General features: G+C 39.2%; 1 protein-coding gene across 2 annotated transcripts in view; it reads left to right on the top strand.

Moving 5' to 3' along the window:
- The window catches only part of bmp1a (bone morphogenetic protein 1a), a 58019-nt gene extending 42398 nt beyond the window's left edge, over window positions 1-15621 (top strand). For both annotated transcript variants that reach the window (XM_027151486.2, XM_027151485.2), the window contains exons 13-20: window positions 223-348; window positions 3884-4044; window positions 4656-4836; window positions 4923-5048; window positions 6471-6598; window positions 7161-7374; window positions 9162-9412; window positions 11121-15621. In XM_027151486.2, the coding sequence (XP_027007287.1) occupies window positions 223-348; window positions 3884-4044; window positions 4656-4836; window positions 4923-5048; window positions 6471-6598; window positions 7161-7374; window positions 9162-9412; window positions 11121-11258 (1325 nt within the window). In that variant the 3' untranslated portion in view covers window positions 11259-15621. The remainder of the gene's footprint in view (window positions 1-222; window positions 349-3883; window positions 4045-4655; window positions 4837-4922; window positions 5049-6470; window positions 6599-7160; window positions 7375-9161; window positions 9413-11120) is intronic.
- The last annotated feature ends 5912 nt before the right edge of the window (window positions 15622-21533 follow it).

Below are 21533 nucleotides of genomic sequence, written 5' to 3'. Positions count from 1 at the left end.
CTCATTTACATAGATAGCACTTTTTTTATTTGTAGTTACAGTTCTGTGTTGTAACGAGTGGAAGATCGATTTAAACACTTAATTAGATTTTTTTTTTCATGATACGAACTTGTACAATGATGTTTGTTTCTTACGCTCGACTTTGCTTTGCAAATTCCGAATTGAATTTCATTATGATGTATGATGTCGGTGTTTTAAATTTTATTTATTTATTTTTTCCAGAAATGGACGAATGTTCGAGACCGGACAACGGTCGCTGTGAGCAACGCTGTGTAAACACATTAGGCAGTTATAAGTGTGCTTGTGATCCAGGCTTCGAGCTGGCCGCAGACAAACGAAGCTGCGAGGGTGAGTGCACCATGAATACTAGCTTCAATATGGTTGACTAATACCATATGTCCACAGTCGAACTGTAAAAGACAAAGAATGGCTTCGTTCCTTTGGTTTCTGTTTCCCAGAGTGATTCCACAAAGATTCAAACAAACCTTCATAACATTAATATTTTGCTAATTCGCATTGACGGTGCAAAGAAATCTTTCTCCTAAATGTCTCTGCCATTTTTGGAACAAATCATAGTTGATTACATCGCAATGCACAATACCGTAACGCTGATTCGAAGCGCAACAGTGTCGATTTCTCAAATCTGATTGGCTAGTGGGTGTTGATTCATTTTCTGTCACTGCATTTTCGATTATTTATATTGATGCTGAAGTATCAGCGCACGCATAAAAAAACACTAAAAAACAGATAAATGAAAGATTTCTGTAAAGAAATGTTTATTTATTTGATGTCTATAGAAGGAGTAAGTACATTTTCCACATCAAAAAAGTCTTCAGGACTTTCAGAAGTTTGCAGTTTATTTGTTTATTGATTTTTCAGTAAAAGGAGAAAGAGAGGCGGGAAAGTTATAATAATCTTGAAATCGAAGAGATTGAAGCAGATAAAATGATGATACGCTGTCGCACATTAAACCAGCCATTTTTTCAGAGTTCAGGGTTCAGTTTCAAGGGAAACAAATTTACTATTGATTGTTGTGTCATTCAACTCTTTGTGTTATAGAGGTTAAGTCTGTGTATAGATGGATAGACAGACGGACTTTATTGAACCCTTGGGGGAAATTCTTTTTATAGCATCAGTAATATAAAGAGTATGTCAAATTAATCAGTAAATACCACCCTGAACGTCCACCGTGGACCACGTTACGCTGTTATAGACATTCATTCATTCATTCATTTTCTACCGCTTATCTGAACTACTCGGGTCACGGGGAGCCTGTGCCTATCTCAGGCATCATCGGGCATCGAGGCAGGATACACCCTGGATGGAGTGCCAACCCATCACAGGGCACACACACACTCTCATTCACTCACACACTCACACACTACGGACAATTTTCCAGAGATGCCAATCAACCTACCATGCATGTCTTTGGACCGGGGGAGGAAACCGGAGTACCCGGAGGAAACCCCCGAGGCACGGGGAGAACATGCAAACTCCACACACAAAAGGCGGAGGTGGGAATCGAACCCCCAACCCTGGAAGTGTGAGTCGAACGTGCTAACCACTAAGCCACCGTGCCCCCCCGTTATAAACAGTTTGTTTATATTATTACTAGAAAGAAAGAAAGAAAGAAAGAAAGAAAGAAAGAAAGAAAGAAAGAAAACATATTTCAGAACAAAGTTCTCGGGAAGGCGTGTGTTTATATGATCAGGGATCAGCTGCTGTAAGTATTGCTCCTAAGTGCTTCAGACACCTATTGAACTTGTGATTCGATTTTAAATCTAATGTAGCAGTCAAATCAGTCCTAATAGTTCTTTCTGTAACTCTATATTTTTGCTCCATTTGCCCTGTAAGAAGGTTTGGACATGAACATATTTCGTAACTAATTAAACTTAATTTTTAAAAATAGTTCACACAAACGGATCGACTTCTCCAAGTCTTGCGCTCTCTCTCATCTCCAAACCTGACCACACACTGCCCCTAGTGGCCACAACACGTTTACTGCACATTTGTCCTGGAAGATTGAATGGCAAACCAACTTCCTTAGATATTTTTGTCGTTAGCACAAGATTTCAAAACCCATATGATGTGACACTTTTCCAAATATTAGCTAGAAGTCTCATTATAAATTCTTTTAATAGGTTTGTCTTTGATCAGGAGTTTTTAATGGATGGGGATTTGTGTTCTGGACAAATACAGGCATCAGTAAGCAAAAAAGCAAGAAGGTTCAAGTTTGAATCTTTAGCTTAAAGAAATTTAATGATAACATCGATCCTTTTTTTTAATCAATTTATTTTCTTCATTTGTAATGGACTTGTTTCGCTGTCCTACTCTATCTAACGGTGAGGAATCAAAGCCGACCTCTTCACTTCATAGATAAAAGAATAATCATGTTACGGATTCCTCTGTAAGACAGACAGAAGGAAGCTCTGAGGTCAGACTGAAGCTAAATGTAGATGCGGTCCAACCTCCCAGGCATATACGCTGCCGTCTGATGGCATCTCATAGTGGCATGGTGGTAACCATGGAAACGGCTCTCATCCCCTCTAATGCCGCTCGTGGTCCATGATGGACGTTCAGGGTGCTATTTACTGATTAATTTGAAGCAGGCAGCAAATTAGCACTTTTTCCCTTGCGTTCAGTCCTCGAAATGCTTGAGGGACAGTTGCCTTATTACGTTTGATTAACACAGGATTGTTATTAAAAGCAAACCTATTTAGTTTAAAAGCACTGAATTCTACATAAACCCCTATTTATGATCGCTTTCTGTATGAAGCAGTGCTCATTGCCGTTGTTTTGTCTTGGCTCGTGTTTTTATTGCCACCTCTGAGGACAATTTCTTCTCAAGCACTTGCCATGTTTCACACACATTCTGTGCTGTAGCAATTTCTCATTATTGCAAGCTGTACTGTTATAAAATCTCATTTCTTTTGCTTTTTTTTTCTCCCTTCCTCTCTAACAAGGGCTTCATCTTTCCTTGTACCACAGCGCTGTTGAATTCTCAGTTCTGATTGGTCGGTTGATTAGGTGCTGATTAGTGTTCAAACAGCATCTCTGACAGTAGCATCGGCTGTAACTTAAATGATTTTAAATTAGTCATACTCTTAATGTAATATTAATATATTGATTCGATGCTTCTGATAGGTTAGTGTTGTTTTTAAAGGGTTTACTCCACATTGCTCATATCACATGAAAACCAGGACGTAAAAACGATGCTGAACAAAAATCGGCTTGGAAGTTCTGAATTACGCGTCCAGATGTTGGATGTTTACGAACATCTGGTCAAGTGCTCTACAAACTTAATAATGCCAAAAAAGTTTTGAAAGCTGTGAAAGATAATGATATCTGCTTGCGTAAAGAATAGCAGAACTAAACTTTTTTTCACTGGCTGATGCAAAAGTGTGAGGTTGTATTTATTTAATCATGGTGGTCGATGCAGCAGAATATGCAAATAACGTAAGACCACGTTTAGAAATGAACGGTGTGAAACTTCAGATTAGGAACGCTAGGATTAATTAATTATTAACCCTAGGTAAAGTTTGAGCAGTGTAAAAGCATGAAACAAGATAAGCCGGGGTTCTGTTTTCCGAGGGTTTTCTATGGACGAAGGAAACTATCCATATATTACTCACTAGCATTATTCATATACTTCATCACAAATGATAACAGGCAGTAATTTATTTCTTCCTAAAACCGCAATAACTCCTTCATGTTTTGCTCCTGTGTTGTGTTTTGTCACCTAATGTGTTGTCAGTGATTCAGATCTACAGACATCTGTTTTCTATTTTGTTGCGTATACTGGCGAGATAACGAAGCATCTGAATGTGTTTGCAGTGGACGTGTCAGTGTTGACACATTTGTCTTTCTCTGTTTGTGCCTCTAGCTGCATGCGGTGGCTTCATCACCAAGCTGAACGGCTCCATCACCAGTCCCGGCTGGCCGCGCGAGTACCCGCCAAACAAGAACTGTGTCTGGCAGCTGGTGGCCCCCACGCAGTACCGCATCACACTGCTCTTCGACGTCTTCGAGACCGAGGGCAACGATGTGAGCGCTAGGTTTTTGTCTCGCCATGGGGTGGGTTTGTCTGCTTCATTTCTGTCAGAGTAGGTGGACTGGGCACGTAGTCTCAAGGGCAGGTTCTGTGAGTGCATCAATGTCAGAATTCAGTGGAGGTCGGGGGGGGGGTGTCAAAGTGAGACCCAGAGGAAGTGATGTGAAGAGAATTTTTATGATTTGATGACGAAAATGCATGAGGAACGCAGGAATGTCAGCTTCATCAGTTGAGACTATTGGTTACTGATGCAGATGTTTAAAATTAAACCAGTAACGTTCTGAAAACAAAAATGAAGGGGATGAAGCAGGAATGGAAGGATTACCAAAGCTGGATTTCTTGGGTGTTATGGAAGCTGTTGGAAGATGTTTGAAGATGGTGGGAGATGTTTGAAGATGGTGGGAGATGTTCAATGTTAAAATTAACGTCACCAAGATGTGATAGATGGAGCTTAGCACAAACAGAACTGAACTATTCCTTTAAAGAAATGGTTGGCCAAATAGTCATCCTCACACACCACATGTTTAAGAGTGTAATTCAGCTTTAGATACCTCCTACATTTCAACACCGTATTTGACTCTTTTCATCGTCATCCCTTGTGTAGGTGTGCAAATACGACTTCGTAGAGGTCAGAAGTGGACTTTCTGCAGACTCCAGGCTACACGGCAAGTTCTGCGGAGCCGAGAAGCCGGAGACCATCACGTCTCAGTACAACAACATGCGCATCGAGTTCAAATCGGACAACACGGTCTCCAAGAAGGGCTTCAAGGCCCAGTTCTTTTCAGGTATTGATTTGCAATGAGTGTGTGAGTAAAAATTGAGTTGTGTGAATATGCGTGTGAGATCACCGAGACTGTCTGTTCCTTCACAGATAAGGACGAGTGCTCGAAGGAGAACGGTGGCTGCCAGCACGAGTGTGTGAACACTTTCGGTAGCTACAGCTGCCAGTGCAGGAGTGGCTTTGTCCTGCATGAAAATAAACACGACTGCAAGGAAGGTGGGAAAATCATCTGCACTTCTATAGTGACGTATGTGGTATAGTATAGAGTTAAACATTAGATATGGATTAGGGTTAATTGGGTAAATGGAAGCACCAGTGTGCCGAAGTTATCATGATTTATTAGCCTGGAAAAATGACTAGGCTAAAAGGTTGTAGCTAACATAACGTAACAACGTATAAAGAGCTAGAGAAATGAATGTATATATGATCATGTAGCACAACAACACGTATGTAAGCTGGAGGCAAAAAAGTCAGATACTGATAGACCTTCTGTTCAGTTCTGACCTCATTTCACTAGTAAAAGATGTTCAAATCAACTCAATAATTTGCTTTTTCCCAGTACACCGGGGTTCAGTTCCACCAACAGTTTCAATCAGTGTAAACAAATGAATTATTTTATGGCCAGATGAAAGTCTAATATAAAATGAGTCAGGACTCTGTTGGCATTCAGTGTGAGACGTGTGTTTTTTCCCTCTGTAGAATTTTAGTGGTTGAATAATGCCTTCAAAATTTAGTCGATTATGAACGTCTGGCATCTCAAAGAGCAGCAATGGGTTTGATATCAGCATTTACTTTGAAGATAGAAACATTTGTGTGTTAAAAAAAAAACTAATTGTTTTTGTTTCTATGGAACTTTTCTTTAAATATATTTACCCCTAGTAGACTAGGTTAAAACAGAAACGGTCTTTGTATTGCACGTAAAAGATAGCAGAGCTCTTATTTCTGCTGATGAACGTAGCGCCTCGGATGCTGGGTTTTGGAACGAATTACTTGAGCTGTAGTTATAAGATTGACGAACTGGCGGTAAATTTGATTTCAAACATTAGCTACACACCGAAGGAAAACATTTGATAACGCAAAGCAAACGCTTGCCAAATTGGCAATTATGAATTTAAAAAAAAAAACATGAATAAGGTACACCTGGGCAACTTATTACTGCTAATTAAAACTTTTCCCCCTTAACATTTTGCTTCATGCTTGGAAGAAATTCTGTCTGAAGGTCTGTTCAGGCTGAGATAAAACTGTAGCAGATATCAGAGACCTCAAGAACCTTCGCTTGACTCTAGAAAGTGAAGAGCAAGCGTGCTCAGGGTTATTTAAAACCCTCCCCATCGATTTCAGCTCACTGACACTAAATGCCAGGAGGATATTTTTAGAGGATCCTTTCCCTATTGTGGAGAGACAGAAGAGGAAGACAGAGAGAGTGAAGAGAAGAGAATGGGAGGGTAGACAGATGGTTGGTTCAGGCTGCCAAAAACAACACTGCTTTTCAGAGATGCAGAGGGAACAAAAGAGAGAGAGAAAGAAAGAAAGAAATATACAGTGCAGAGGGCCTGGTTGTTGGATGCTTTGTTGACTTGTGGGTGTGGGTGTGTGTGTGCGTGTGTGTGTGTGTGTGTGTGTGTGTGTGCGCTACAGCCGGCTGTGATCACACGGTGAACAGTGTGAGTGGAACCATCACCAGTCCCAACTGGCCTGATAAATATCCCAGTAAGAAAGCGTGCACATGGGCTCTATCAACCACACCGGGACATCGCATCAAAATCGTACGGAAAAATTTGTTTTCTCTGAAGATAATTATCGAGCAGAGCTTAATAACACTTTATACTATTTCTTTGACGTTTTTGCTTCACTCACTACAATGTTATAGTACGACCAGTACTGTACTATGTGGGTTATTACGCAGCCTTGGATTCTCTCTGAACATGAAATAAGTTAGAGCTTAATCCACACAGTGTTACTAAACCATCCCAAGTTCTCCAATGGGATGTTTTTAGTCAGCAATGATTAAACACACTTTGTTCTGCTAATCACAAACTTGCTATTTACAGTAGTTTAACTAGCATTTCCAAAGATAAGCTAATGTATTGGTTAATAAAATCTAGCAGCTATGTTCTCTAGCAAAGTTATATATATAATTTAAATAATATAATAATAATATTGCCATTTTTATTGAGTGAGAGATACCAAGAATTTGACCAAATCATCATTTCTTAGTCATTGATCAGCTAAACTATAAGAAGGCAGTGCTGCTTATTTTGTTCCATACCATCTCTCTTATCATCAATCTTTCTAACACTCAATGGAACACGATTATGCTTTGTGCAGGCTTTCAATGAAATCGACATGGAGCCTCATTTAGAGTGTGCGTACGACCACATCGAGATCTATGACGGACGCGATGGGAAGGCGCCCAGCCTGGGACGGTACTGCGGCTCCAAGAAGCCTCCTCCGGTCACATCGAGCGGGAACAAAATGTTCATCCGTTTCTTCTCTGACAACTCCGTACAGAAGAAAGGATTCGAGGCCTCGCATACTGCAGGTGTGTGGAGTGCTATTCACAGCGTTCACAGCCACCACTTAGAATGAATCACATTAAAGTGCAAATTAGGGGGTTTGGGGGAAATCAGTTCTTTTTTTTTTTAGGCTGTTTCATTTGACATTAATTATTAGTGTAATTGAAGCGTAAGATGTGAAAATATCCTTAATTACAATTTTGCTTGAAGGTTTCTCACAGCTTTTAATAAGTATAATGAAGCTAAGTACATTTGCATAAAGGCTCTGTAGATGCAGTTTTAGTTTTTGACACATTGTTCATTCAGCCCATTTGTACCAGAATTCTACATTTTTGATTGGTGTGTCTAATATCGTTCATGTCCCCTAAAACAGCTCTGACCCTTCAAGGCTTGGACTCCACAATTTGAGACACAGTATAAAGCTGCAGTTTGTTTGCACAGGTCTGCCAGAAGACATCTACCTTCTTACCAATCAAAAATTAAGAATTCTGGTTTAAAAAAAAGCTGTGAGGAAACCTGAAAATGTGCCGTGGTACCTGGTACCAAGATGTTCTCATCGGATTCTTTGAGTCCTTAAAGTTGTTGAGTGGGTCCTCTATAGATCGGATTTCTCTGTCCAGAACATCCCACAGATGATCAATCAGATTGAGATCTGGGGAATTTGAAGGCCGTCACCTTGAACTCTTGTTTCTCAGACTACTCTCTCACTCACTCACTCATGTTCTACCGCTTATCCGAACTACCTCGGGTCACGGGGAGCCTGTGCCTATCTCAGGCGTCTTTGGGCATCAAGGCAGGATACACCTTGGACGGAGTGCCAACCCATCACAGGGCACACACACACTCTCATTCACTCACATTCAATCACACACTACAGACAATTTTCCAGAGATGCCAATCAACCTACCATGCATGTCTTTGGACTTTTACTTGGTCTGCAACAACGGTTTAGGAACGTGTCCATGCGACATCCACATCAATTCCAAGACCCAAGGTTTCCCAAGCATTCCATTGCACTGTCTCCACTGTGTCTCCCATTACACTGTCTCCACTGTCTTGTCTTCTTCATATAGTGCATCCTGGTGCCATCTCCTCCAAATGTGCTTACTTGTAGAATGTATTGTAGGTGCCTTTTTTAGAATTGTGAAAATCGATCAGAAATGGTTTGAGAAACATGAAAAGAGATCAAGAAGTTGGCTTGGCCTCTAAATTCCTCAGATCTCAATAGGATCTAGTATCTGTGCTGGACAAACTAATTGGATCCTTGGTGGCCCCTTTATGTAATAATATAGACTAATTTTTGTAGGACAGATCTGGGTTAGAGACTGTAGCAGTGAGGAAAAAAACATGAGGCAGAGATGGTGGTAGCAAAGATGAGGATTTTGAGGTTCTCTTTAGGAGTAACGAGGATGAACAGGATTAGGAACGAGCACATCACAGCTAAGGTTGGCTGTTTAGGGGACAAGGTCAGAGAGGCTATAGAGGATTGGTTATAGTGAAAGTGGTTACATTGGTAGAAGGATGTTGAAGATGGCGCTGCCAGGTAGGAGGTCAAGAGGAAGGCCAAAGAGGAGATGTGTTAAAAGAGGACATAAAGTTAATTGGTGCGAGAGTTAGGCAGAAACAGATGATTCGCTGTGAACAGGAAAAGCCGGAAGTAAACGAAGAAAATTATTGTAGGACGGATCCTGCAGCACAGCTTCTGAGTTCTTTTGAGTCCATGAGCCAATTTTTCTGCACAAGTGGGACCCAATATTAATGGCCGTTTGATGTTTTTAAAGCTCTAGTGTTTAACTGCTGATTATGTCTTCAGAGTGCGGAGGGCAGTTGAAAGCTGAGGTGAAAACCAAAGACCTCTACTCACACGCCCAGTTTGGAGACAACAACTACCCGGGCGCATCAGATTGCCAGTGGGTGATCTCAGCTGAGAAGGGGTATGGTGTCGAGCTCATCTTCCAGACGTTTGAGATCGAAGAAGAAGCCGACTGTGGTTACGACTACATGGAGTTGTTTGACGGAGCCGAAACCAAGGCCACAAGGCTCGGCCGCTACTGCGGATCAGGGGTAAGCATTCAAACCCTCTTTGTTTTGACATTTAGGGAATTTTTTGTACACCATACCATGTGCAATGAATGAATGCAAATCAGCTTTATTAAGAAAATTGAATTCTTAAAGAAAAAAAAATTCTTAATCAGCTTTATTAAGAAAATTGTCCAATCAGCAGACTCTATAAAACCTACCAGCCAATCCATAGGTAAGGGGGTGAATTTGGTTTGGATACAAGTGGAGAACAAATACCGCTGTAGTGAAAGTCCCGGCTAGTCTTTATCTCTTTTATGTAAGTGGTTCAAGTTTGAGGAGTAAAGCACCACCTAGTGTACGGATGACCCCAAGTGACATATGTGCATTAAATAAACCAGTCAATCAGTCATTGCGATAAAATGCGAATGTATTTTTTGATTGTGCCAGAAATTTGAGCCAAACAATGACTTCACCAATATGCATCATTGTGTGTAAAACATAAATATAAAAATGAACACAGGAAGCACAGAAGTAAAATCACAACCTCTCATTTATTCTCTCCCCACAGCACATCTCTCGATGGTCCAGTTCAGTTGGATTTATTGTTTATTGTCCTTTAGCACTTAAAGCTGAATAATGAACAGCAGGACTTTCTGCTCCCTTCTTCTCTGCGAAGTTGTTAGGTAAAGCGAATAAGGGTTTAGGTGGCACTCTGCCAAATCTACAGCAGTCATAGTGAGAAGGAACGAGAGGCTGAACTCAGTAGGTCACTCTGAGGCTTGATATCATTTAGCTGGGATTAATAATAAGGGCTGCTTTTTGGCATGATGGCTGGGTTTGCTCAATAGGGGCCTGTCAGAGGTGGAAGGGTGACGGCAGTTTGTGCTGCACTCAGAGGCCCGGAGCCATTAGGAATATATGCTTCTTAACTAAAAGAGTCGTTTGGCTAATGAGGTGTAGAAAGGCGTGGTAGAATGAGCAGCGATTCGTTAGATTCATGTGATGCAATCACAGCTCTCACTGTTGCTATTATGCGCTTAGAGTTAAAATGTACTTAATATAAATGATGTCGATCATTTCGACTGCTGTAATGTGGGTTTCATTGTAAACATTATTCTGCGTAATTGATCAGAGGAATGAACACGAGTCAGACTTTATACATAGAGTACGCTTGATTGAATTCTCCATTTGTGCTGGTCAGTGGGCGTTATTATTATCCATAACTGCGCCTCAGACAGTAGTTTCGGGTTGCATGGTTTAGATTAATGCGCTCATTTTGATGTGTTTCTGTGTTTGTAACTGATTCACAGGGACTGATTTAAGTGTTATTTACAAAGTAATATATGTATATGATGTAAAGCGAAATGGACATTTTTATTAACTTTCTCACCTGGTTTTCAGAAGAAGGAACACAACAAACTCCTTTTTTGTCCTATTAACTTCAATAGAGAGGAAAAGAAGAGAGATTAGTTTGTAGCTGAACATTTTTAATAATTTTTATATTGCTGTGGTGTAAAAATGTTTAAAGACCTCAGAACATGCTGTTAACTGAAAAATAATCAACCTTAGTGTGGTACGGGATTGTCATGGATGATTTTGCTGTTGTTTCATTTTGAAAACCTCATGTAAGCTGGTGAATAAAGAAATCAGACTTTTTATACAGTCTGAAAATTAGATATTAAGGTAATTCTAATGTTTTTGTGGATTTCTTTCTTTCTGTGTGTGTCCGTATGTCTGTCCGTGCTCTCAGCCTCCCGAGGAGATCTACTCGGCCGGCGACTCCATCGTCATTAAGTTCCGATCAGATGACACCATCAACAAGAAGGGCTTCCACGTGCGTTACACCAGCACCAAGTTCCAGGACACTCTGCACTCACGGAAGAAGTGACCCCTAGTGGCCGGGAGGGGCCACGCAGGGCCCAGGGGGAGGAGTCGAGGCGCCAGGCGGAGGGCGCAACCCGTCGCTCGGAGCCCCCCGGCCGCCAATGCCAGCCGCAAGAACGATGCCAACCGCACCTCAGTAGCTCGCAGGGGCTCTGGCGCCCCCTACTGACTGTGAGGAGTAAAGCCATTCCGCAGTAGACCTTGTTTTTACCTTTTTTATGATTAATGATTTGGTTGGAGTTTGGGGTAGGAAGAGGGGACTATATTTGGATTAGAGGAATATTTGGGATGTAAGTGGATCATGGATGGGGCATGAATGGATTCTTCTTCTTTTTTTTTTTTTTTTTAAATGAGCCGAAATGCAATTTCAACACACACACACATACACACACTGAGGGCCTGCAGGATCGCAAGCAGGATGATTCAGGTCTCATCGAGCCAGAGAGCAACACCACAAATGGAGAAAGAACGGATTGATGACTGGAAGAATTAAAGGGTGGATCAGTGTGTTTTTTGTTGTTTTTTTCTTCCCAGGGCATTATGGGAAACCTCCATCTTTTTCACACACACAGTTGTTCCCAGCTAGTCTGAAATCCACTACTTGAGTTACTGACACTGTTTGTCAGACAGATGCATGTAACAACAGGAAGAAAAATAGCAAACTGGGCTTTTTACGTGACTGCATAAGCCTTTGTAATTTTTTTCCCTGGCTAGCCATCCAGGAAGCTTCCTTCCATTTTAGCATTACTGAGGAAAGTAAAAAAAAACAAAAAAAAAACAAAAAACATATGAAAAAAGAAAAGTCACAGTTATCATATTAAAATATAATAAATGAAATGTGGCCCATGTCTGATGGCTGATTGCTTTTTCATAAAAAAAAAAAAATTGCAAAAATGTGATTATTTTGACCTTAAATACACCTTTTTAGGCTTCTGTTAATGTCTCTCTGTCCCCAAGTCATTTATTAGGCTGTGGGTTCTTTTTAATATCAAGAGCAATTTCTATTCTTCAAATGAGATGCAGTGCAAATAATTTATTTCAGCTGTTTAAATTACATGGTACTCACGTCTCTCTCTCTCTCTTTCTATGTTTAACATTACATGCTTGTCCATGTTTTTTTACCCTCGAAAATATTGTGTACTCTTTCTTGTAAAGCCTTAGTGCTTCACATTAACCTACTCAATTTGCCTGTTCTGTAATTTCCAACATCTTTTTTAAAAAATATTTAATTCACTAGTATGTAACACGCAGTTTAACGTACCCCCCGAACAACCTTATGTTTTTTTAGCAGCTAACTCCTCTAGGATGTCTTTTCTGATTGTTGTGAATGAATTAGCACCATGCTAAACTCGCTTGTTTTCCTTTTAAAATTCTCAGTGCTTCTGTAAAATACTGATCTGGCGAATATTATGTATGAGCTAAGAAGTAGAAAATGACACAGTAAATGTTAGCTACAGAACACGCGTGCTAAACCAGCCTGCTAGCTAAATTTGCTAATGTTTCTGATTATATTTTTGACCTTGTAACTGAAGTTACTGAAACCAGATCTCACTCTTGTCAAATGCAAGCTAGTTTTATGCCAGTTAAATAGCTAGCTTAGTACTTTAGCTAATGTTACTGATATTTCTTGTCAGGTTCTTTTCTGTTAAATAAATCTGTGAGAATATAACCATGTGAATCATCTTGATCATACGCAAACTTGATCATATTCATTTGTCTACCTGAGACAAATGTAAGCTAGCTGTCTAACTCTGACCAGCTAGATAACATAGCCAATTTCACAGATATATTTTGGTGTATTTGGCTATTGTTTAGTCTCAGATATTGAAACTTGATCTCGCTTTTCTCTACCTGAGGCAAATGCTAGCTTTCTAGTGATACCCAGCAAGCTAAATCTTGATAATGTTATTGATCTGACAATGTAAATGAAGATACTGAAACTTGTTATTACTTGTGTCTACCTGAGGTAAATGTTTGCTAGTTTTCTAGAAGTTAACTAGCTGGCTAGCTATATTTAGTTAATTTTCCTGACATATTTTTGCGGGTTAGCCAACGGTTATATCAGTGAGAATTTGACTATGTAAATCAAGATCCAGATACTGAAACTTGACCTCACACATGTGTCTTCCTGTGCTATTTATCTAGCTATTAACTAGCCAGCTAGATAACTTATCTATCCTTGCTAAAATACATTATTGAGTATATTATGATGTAAATCAAGACTCAAACTTCATCTCACTGGTGTGTCTACCTTAGACAAATGTGAGCTAGTTTTCTAGCAGCATTAACTAGCCATCTGTGTAACTCGGTTTACAATACTCATGTATTTTAGAAGGTTTGCTTCCTGTATCTTGTAAACAAATATTTTTTGAGCATGATATTGTGGACACTGAAACCTGATATCATTCTATTTGAGGCAAAGGTGAACTAATTTTCTTATTAGCCAGTTAGCAGGAGGACATGAAGACTAGAGGTTTAGTGATGTTCTACACCATTTTAGCTGTTTTTTTTTTTTTTTTTTTAGCTATAAAGCTGTTTGGGGGTACTTTAAATGGATAATGGAAAGCTGAGCTGGATTCAGATAGACTGTTCGAGCATACATAGTGTGAAACAGATTAACTGATGTGAGTTAAGGTGCAGATAGAAGTTTTGCCTCCTCAGTTTTTGCCGCCTCAAACATTTTTTTTGTTTGTTTGTTTGTTTTTTGTGGTATACCTCAGGCCTCAGCTATTATTATTATTATTATTATTATTATTATTATTATTATTATTATTATTATTACTGGTCTAGACCCAGCTTTGTCCAACAACTAACATATATCAACTTGGACCACCGTAGTACCTCAGTGAAGAAGAGCAATGCTGAGTGGTGCTTCTGCAAAAATGAGCCTAATCAGTTTTGTGGACATGGTTTGCATATATTCACAGTACAGTCATTAGTTCATGTATTGACCTTTAAAAGTATTATAGGCTATCTAGCTCAGTTTCTCATGATTTATATGGTTCTAAGGCACAAAAAGCAGCATGTTGAGATGTTACTGAGGGCGGTTGTTAAGCAGTTTAAGACTTAGACCTCGTTGCTTCCCTGCTTTGCAGTATTGATTCACATGTCAAGCAGTTGCTACAAAATGTAGCTCGCCATCCTCCAGTAATGGTACAGGTGTACCAACTGTTCTTTCCTTTTCTCACTCATTCCAATCTTGTGTTTTCCAGTCATCCAATCGCGATGCAATTTGTCCAAGCCTTTTCAGGGGCAGAAGCTGATTACAAGGCCTGTCAGGCTGGTGAAGGTGTGTGTGCACTTGTGTGTGTTAGAAGGTACACAGACCTTGCCTAATTGGTCTGGAGCGTGCCAGCCGGAGACCGAGCCTCTCTCTGAATTATTTACCAACCAGCCACCTTTTTTGTTTTGTTTTTTTTGTCCCCCCCCCTCCTCCTCCTCCTCCAGAAATCCTTTAGAAGGCACCTGGCAAATGTACTTTCAACTCATGCTATGATCGTATTTACTTTCTGTGTGTGTCACATTTCTTTCACAACTTTGAGTCTCAGGTTCAGGCTTTATTCTTCCTTGGGACCTGCTTGATTCCATTTACTTGACTGTCAACCTTTAGGTGCAAACTGGTATATGGGTTAAGGGGGTGAACAGCTTTTCAAAAGAAAAGTCATGCAGTATGAATAGCAATGTCAAAAAGGAAATTGAATAAAAAGTGCTATTTCCCTCACCTTGTATACAGACACTTCTGATCCCTGCTTTTATACCGATGCAATGTTTTGTTCCCTGAACGTCAAGCACCAGTGTGATGCTCACTGACTTACCAAATCTGTTGAAGTTTTCACAGTGATGCGTTTGTATTAAATGTTTTATTCTTAGCCTTAGCGTTTTGGTTTCAGTGGTGGAATACTTCTGCTAACTTCTGCCCACTGTAACATTGTGGCTTCCGTAGAATTTATAATTGAACAGAAATAGTGTTTCTAATGTCTCTTGATTTGTAGATAATTAGATTCATAATCTGATGAAAACAATTGTGTTGTAGCGGGTATTTTAATCCAATGTGGACGAATAAGCTCCATGGCTCAGATCTGTCTACTTTAACACCTGTACAGTTGATCTAGTTGCCCTGATTGATCAACATCACTTTATAGAATATGGAATATGTTTATGCCTTTCATTACATGTATGTATGTAAATATGTTTGATTGTTGTATTCCGAATACACTAAACCATAATAACCTGTTGAGAAAAAAAGGCTTTGTGTAATTGCACACACACAATGCAATTTATTTATATTGTATAGCTGATTATGGCTTATGTATTTGCACATAGTATTAACAAGTGCATCTATTTCATAAAGTGTTATTTTCATTTCATGAAATGCCTCATTCGTTACATTTTCTTAATAACCTAAAACTCACTTTTTTAAACTCTCAAATAATAATAATATGTACAATAATGATAGAATGCATATTGAAATTTATTAGTTAATTTAGATGCTGGCTAACTTTGTAGGAATTTCATGTCAGTATGTTTTATATGGAATAAAATACTTGGGACATGCAGTTCTAGGAAAATAATGAACAGCAAGGTTGTTTTGATATGAAAAATGGGTTTACTGTTAACGCCCTGTACCTGACTGATTTCCTGTAACATCTTTTTTATACTGCAGCAGTTTCCCAATGAAATGTACTAGCAGTTTTCATGTAATAGCATTTTCCTATTCAGGCTAAAAAGACACATCAGCTCATCATCTTAGACGCTAAATGAATATTACCTGTGTCAGAAATTTAAAGCTTCCTGGAGCACCAACACTGAAGTCTTCTTCCAAAAACATTCAGTAAACCTCACTATATGTTTATAACCCATTCGTTTGGAAGGTTATACATAAAAGGTCATGTGTAAGTCGATACTAAAAAATTATTTTATTAATAGAACAAGCGTGATAATATAAACTGTGATCTTGAGGCCTATACAACTGCTTTTCTGTGGCAATTCTCTGCTCCTCCCACTTACTACGGTGTGTGCTGAACAGACAGCACCACTTTAGCACCCCTAGTGTTGTGTCTAGCCAGGAATTACAGGTCTTCAGCACAGAAAAAGCATGCCAAAACCTCTACAGCCAATCGGAGCAGTGTCTTTCACCCACACACTCCCCACCCAGATTTTAGCAAATATTGCAGAATCTCATGGAGGCCAGCCTTCGGCAGCAGGTGGTGACCCAGGAGCTGTCCCACAGCAGACACATGGTGACTGGTGAGCTTGTGGCCCTTTAAAAATCATGCTTTCTCCATTCCCAATTCTTCCCGTTATGCCCATCACCAAGATGAGCTGGGAAAACAACATTGAGGCCTATCTACAAACAGGACTGGGCCCATATCCTGACCCCCTATCTGTCTGAAGAGTCTCAAATAGTCCACTCTGTCTTGAACTCCAACAAGGCTGAAGACTACAAGAATCTCAAACAAGAAATTATGGTTCATTGTGGGTGATCCCCCACTGATACATCCCCTGAATTCTTTAAATCCTCAAGCCTAACCAGCTTTCCATGGCTGAGGTGAATTAAGGAGTTGTGATGGAACGCTTTCTTTGGGCCATACCTAAAAAAGAGCACAAGGAAGTAGGGCTAAAAGAAGCCACCCAGGAGGTGCTGGAGAGTGCATTAGCAACCCTTGAATTCAGCAAGGGTAACAGTCAGGAACCAAACCCTAGGTCTTGGCGAGTACTACATTTTTGTTGTCTATATTCCACCCAGACTTTCCTCGCTGCACATCGTAAATAAACCTTGCTCACTAAATCCTCGTGTTGGGTGTCTTTATTCAGCCCTCGCAGCTTGAGTCACAACAAAGCTGATGCAACTCACAGAGCTGTTAATAATACAGAGAATAAAGCAAGACTGAAGAATCAGTAAATTCACATTTACAGCATTTATCCCTTATATCCAGAGCGACTTACATTTTTATCTCATTTTATACAACTGAGCAATTGAGGGTTAAGGGCCTTGCTCAGGGGCCCAACAGTGGCAGCCTGGTGGAAGTGGGTATTGAACTCACAACCTTCCAATTCGTAGTCCAACATTCTGTCTTCTATAAAAAGTTATAGATTTCTATGCTTCTAAATAAGTACAGTTAAAGAATTTGCCTAATTTTTCAAGCTGGGATAAAAACAAAATAAATAGAGGTGGCAGGGGGGCACGGTGGCTTAGTGGGTAGCACGTTCCTCACACCTCCAGGGTCGGGGTTCGATTCCAGCCTCCGCCTTGTGTGTGCGGAGTTTGCATGTTCTCCCCGTGCCTCGGGGGTTGCCTCCGGGTACTCCGGTTTCCTCCCCCAATCCAAAGACATGCATGGTAGGTTGATTGGCATCTCTGGAAAATTGTCCGTAGTGTGAGAATGCGTGAGCGAATGAGTGTGTGTGTGTGTGTGTGTGTCCTGCGATGGGTTGGCACTCCGTCCAGGGTGTATCCTGCCTTGATGTCCGATGACGCCTGAGCTAGGCACAGGCTCCCCGTGACCCGAGGTAGTTCGGATAAAGCGGTAGAAAATGAGTGAGAGAGTAGAGGTGGCAGGTTTAACCAGCAGCTTCCAGGGCCACAAAGAAAGAACCCGGAAATTAAACTTCCTCTCAAATGCAGTGATTCGAGCAGCCATGCGGGCAGCCAAACAGCCAGTCTCAGAAGAAAAGACATGCAAAACCTAAACCAATGCATCTTTCAAGCTCAAAAATATTTTTAAAGTATACAGTAATCTTTATAAAACACATATGGACCAATCCTAAATTCAGACTTGTACAGTGCTGGTTACTGAAATCCGAATGTATATATAATGGTTAAACCTCTTTTGTGTCCGGTGTCATTTGAGGACTGAATGAACTGTTGGATGATTTGATTTCCAATCAACTCCTGATTGTCCAAGGGTTTGGTTACAAGCCAAACATTGTCTAAAAATCATTAACATCAATAAACTGGTGCAAAGAGAACATTTGGAATAATTTATCTAGCATTTCCTGCTATAAGTGTATTAAAAAAACAATTGTAATGTTAATAAAATTAAGGAAGTACATTTTCCGAATGCTACAGAGAATAAAAATGAACAAAACAGCCCCAGTATTTCAGCTAAGCAAAAAGATCGTATTAGCTTTGCTTAATAAACTGTCCAGTTTAACAAAAAATAAATAAATCTAATCTATGGACAGAAAATGAGCTAGTAGATGTTTAAAAAAGTTTAAATGCATTTAAAATTGTTAAAATCCTTCCAGTGAAATTCTGGATTTTTAAAACTTCTAAAATATCTTTTTTAGGAACAGCTTTAGTTTTGCACCTTATATCATAGAGAATCCATCACTACAAAAATTAAATCTAAAATAGAAAAACATTGAAAGCATCAGGTTTTGCTAAAAACATTTCTGTCTTTGATAAAGTTTACCATTTCTTACATATGATGAGATTAAAAGTTCAGCTCAGTAACGAACAAACAGATAGATAGATAGATAGATAGATAGACAGACAGACAGACAGATAGATAGATAGATAGATAGATAGATAGATAGATAGATAGATAGATAGATAGATAGATAGATAAAGTAAGTCTATGCCAGGGTACTGGAGAGGAGAATTCGGCCGATAGTCGAACCTCGGATTCAGGAGGGACAATGCGGGTTTCGTCCCGGTCGTGGAACACTGGACCATCTCTATACCCTCACCAGGTTGCTGGAGGGTTCATGGGAGTTTGCCCAACCAGTTCACATGTGCTTTGTGGATCTGGAGAAGGCTTTCGACTGTGTCCTTCGTGGTGACCTGTGGGGGGTGCTCTGGGAGTATGGGGTCCGGGGCCCTCTGTTAAGGGCTGTCCTGTCCCTATATGACCGGAGCAGGAGTTTGGTTCGCATATGTCTCTCGGCATCCCTGCTTAGACTGCTGCCCCCGCGACCCGGCCCCGGATAAGCGGTAGAAGATGCATGGATGGATGGATTTATCATTAGCACCAAATTATACATCAAGGGTCTTGAATCTTATTCACAAAGAACCAGTGTTGCTGCAGGCTTTCATTCCAACCAAGCAGGAGTCACACCTGATTCCACTCGTTTAATCAGTTCATTTTGGTCTCCAATCAACTATCAAGTGTGCCTCCAGTTTGCTTGGAAAACGAGTGCCTGTGGCCACAATTAAAGGAACAAGACCTAAAGTAGGTCTTGATGAAATGGAAATTTCAGAATTTTAGAGTTTTGGTAATGACAAGAAAGTATTAATAGTTATATTACATCTTTCTAAAGCCTTACAGTGTTTCCAGGATTCAAATGATGTAATGATGTTCTCACTAAAAAATGTCTTTTTATTATAGGATTTATTCCTTAATGATTATAGGAATTCAATCACATGAAAATGTATTATTCATTCTAATAGAACTTACTTTGTGGCCTTGAATCAAAGACATTTGTAGTTTGACTTCCAATTCACCTCAGAGTATGTGTGAGTATTTCTTATCAATTGTATACAATAGAATATTAAGTATCAGTGCACTTTGAAGCAACTGTTCGAAATTCCCTCTAGCAAACCCTCACATTGAACCAAACCAATTTTGGTGCCATCTCCTTGAACGTATCATCGGAGCGACCTGCATCATGAATTTTTAATGGTGATCTTTGGTTTGGGCATTAATTATGAAGCAGAATTGATGGAGACGTCCAAATAAAGTCCAACATAAGCTTTATTTAAAATGAAGGTGATTGATAACGGAAGCAAAAAAAAGAGAAATATTTAATTTTAAATGTTTAATTTTAACAGCAATTGGAATTTTAAATAATGAAATTTAGGAAATATTTACATTTAAATCATTAAAATGTAGTAAGTCATAAGTTAAAAATATGTTTTTTAACTTATATTATATTATATTTTATATAATATTCCATTTCTATTGGATTAACTTCCCTAAAAATTAAAGTAGTTTTATTTTTATGTTTGGGGATTCACTGGTTAAATTCTGTTTGAATAAATAAATAAAATGATGCTTTGACTAATTTGTTTGATTGGTTAAAAAAATATAATAAAATCATAATAAAAAGTAAAATGAAATAAAACTCACTTAAATATCTAAGTACTGAATTATTAAATATGAATTTGTGGTCAAATCCCTGATCTGATCAATAAATCTGAAATTAAACTATTTAAAATTTAAAGGTGGCTCAAGCTAAAGAAATAATTAGAAATGTGTGGTTTTGAATGGAATATATTGTAATACTGTGGGTTTCGAAGTAATATGTAATAATTTTTCCACACATAATCGATCCCTTAGAGTTTGGGATTGGATCTGTAGATTCTGGAGAAATCAACACAACTCTGTCATCTATTTGAAATAAAATGTTCTATTTGTAGTCTCATCAAATAGTCATTTTCAAATGAGAAATTACAGAATAATAAGACTCTAAGATTCAGACTGTCACCAGTGTCCAACTATCTTGTCACCAACTATCTTGCATAATTGTAATGAATTTGAGCAGAATTTTACTTTTTTTTTTTTGGAATTTATTTGAGTTTAATGTGGATTTTTAGAATTTTAAAACAAAAGAAAATGTAAATTAGGGCAGTAGCAGCTCAAGTGGTTAAGGCTTTGAGATTTTGACCAGAAGGTCAGGCATCAAGATCCAGCACCGTCAAGCTTCCACTGTTGAACCCCTGAGCCAAGACCTTAACCCTCTCTGTGCCCGAGGTGCTGCATCATGGCTAACCCTGCGCTCTGACCCCATCTTCCAAGGATGGGATAATGCGAAGAAAGACTTTCCTGTGCTGTAATGTATGTGTGACAAAGATAAAGGCTTCTTCTAAATGGAGTTCATCCCTTGACTAGACTGAAGGTACAGTATTAAAGTAGGGAATGTATCAGTATGTGCTTTAAAGGTTTCAAGACCGCTACTAATATTTTTACCAGATCACCTCTAATATAAAATAAAAAAAAAGAAATAAACAGTTGGTGCATCAAGAAAGGTCCTTATCTTAGTTAAGGCAAAATCTATTTTCCTTTTTAATCTGTTTTTTTTTTTTTTTTTTGTGCAGGAATGTTAACAACCACACGTTTCAAATGCAATTTCCAGCTTGAATACTTTTTTGTTTATGGTGATACTCTAAACTCTGTGAATGATGTATAATATGTGGCTCTGACAGCACAGTGTTGGTCATGATGGAATTTAAATTGATATAAAATGCATTTATTAAAAATTTTATTTATTACTGTAGGAGAAATTCCTTTGGGAGCAAGAGAGGAATTATATGCAAAGTGATATCAAAACATTTACG

The sequence above is a fragment of the Tachysurus fulvidraco genome, chromosome 14 (genome assembly GCF_022655615.1).
Source record: "Tachysurus fulvidraco isolate hzauxx_2018 chromosome 14, HZAU_PFXX_2.0, whole genome shotgun sequence".
In the NCBI taxonomy this organism is placed as follows: Eukaryota; Metazoa; Chordata; class Actinopteri; order Siluriformes; family Bagridae; genus Tachysurus; species Tachysurus fulvidraco.
Note: the sequence above shows the minus strand (reverse complement) of the source record. Positions and strands in the feature narration are given on the sequence as shown.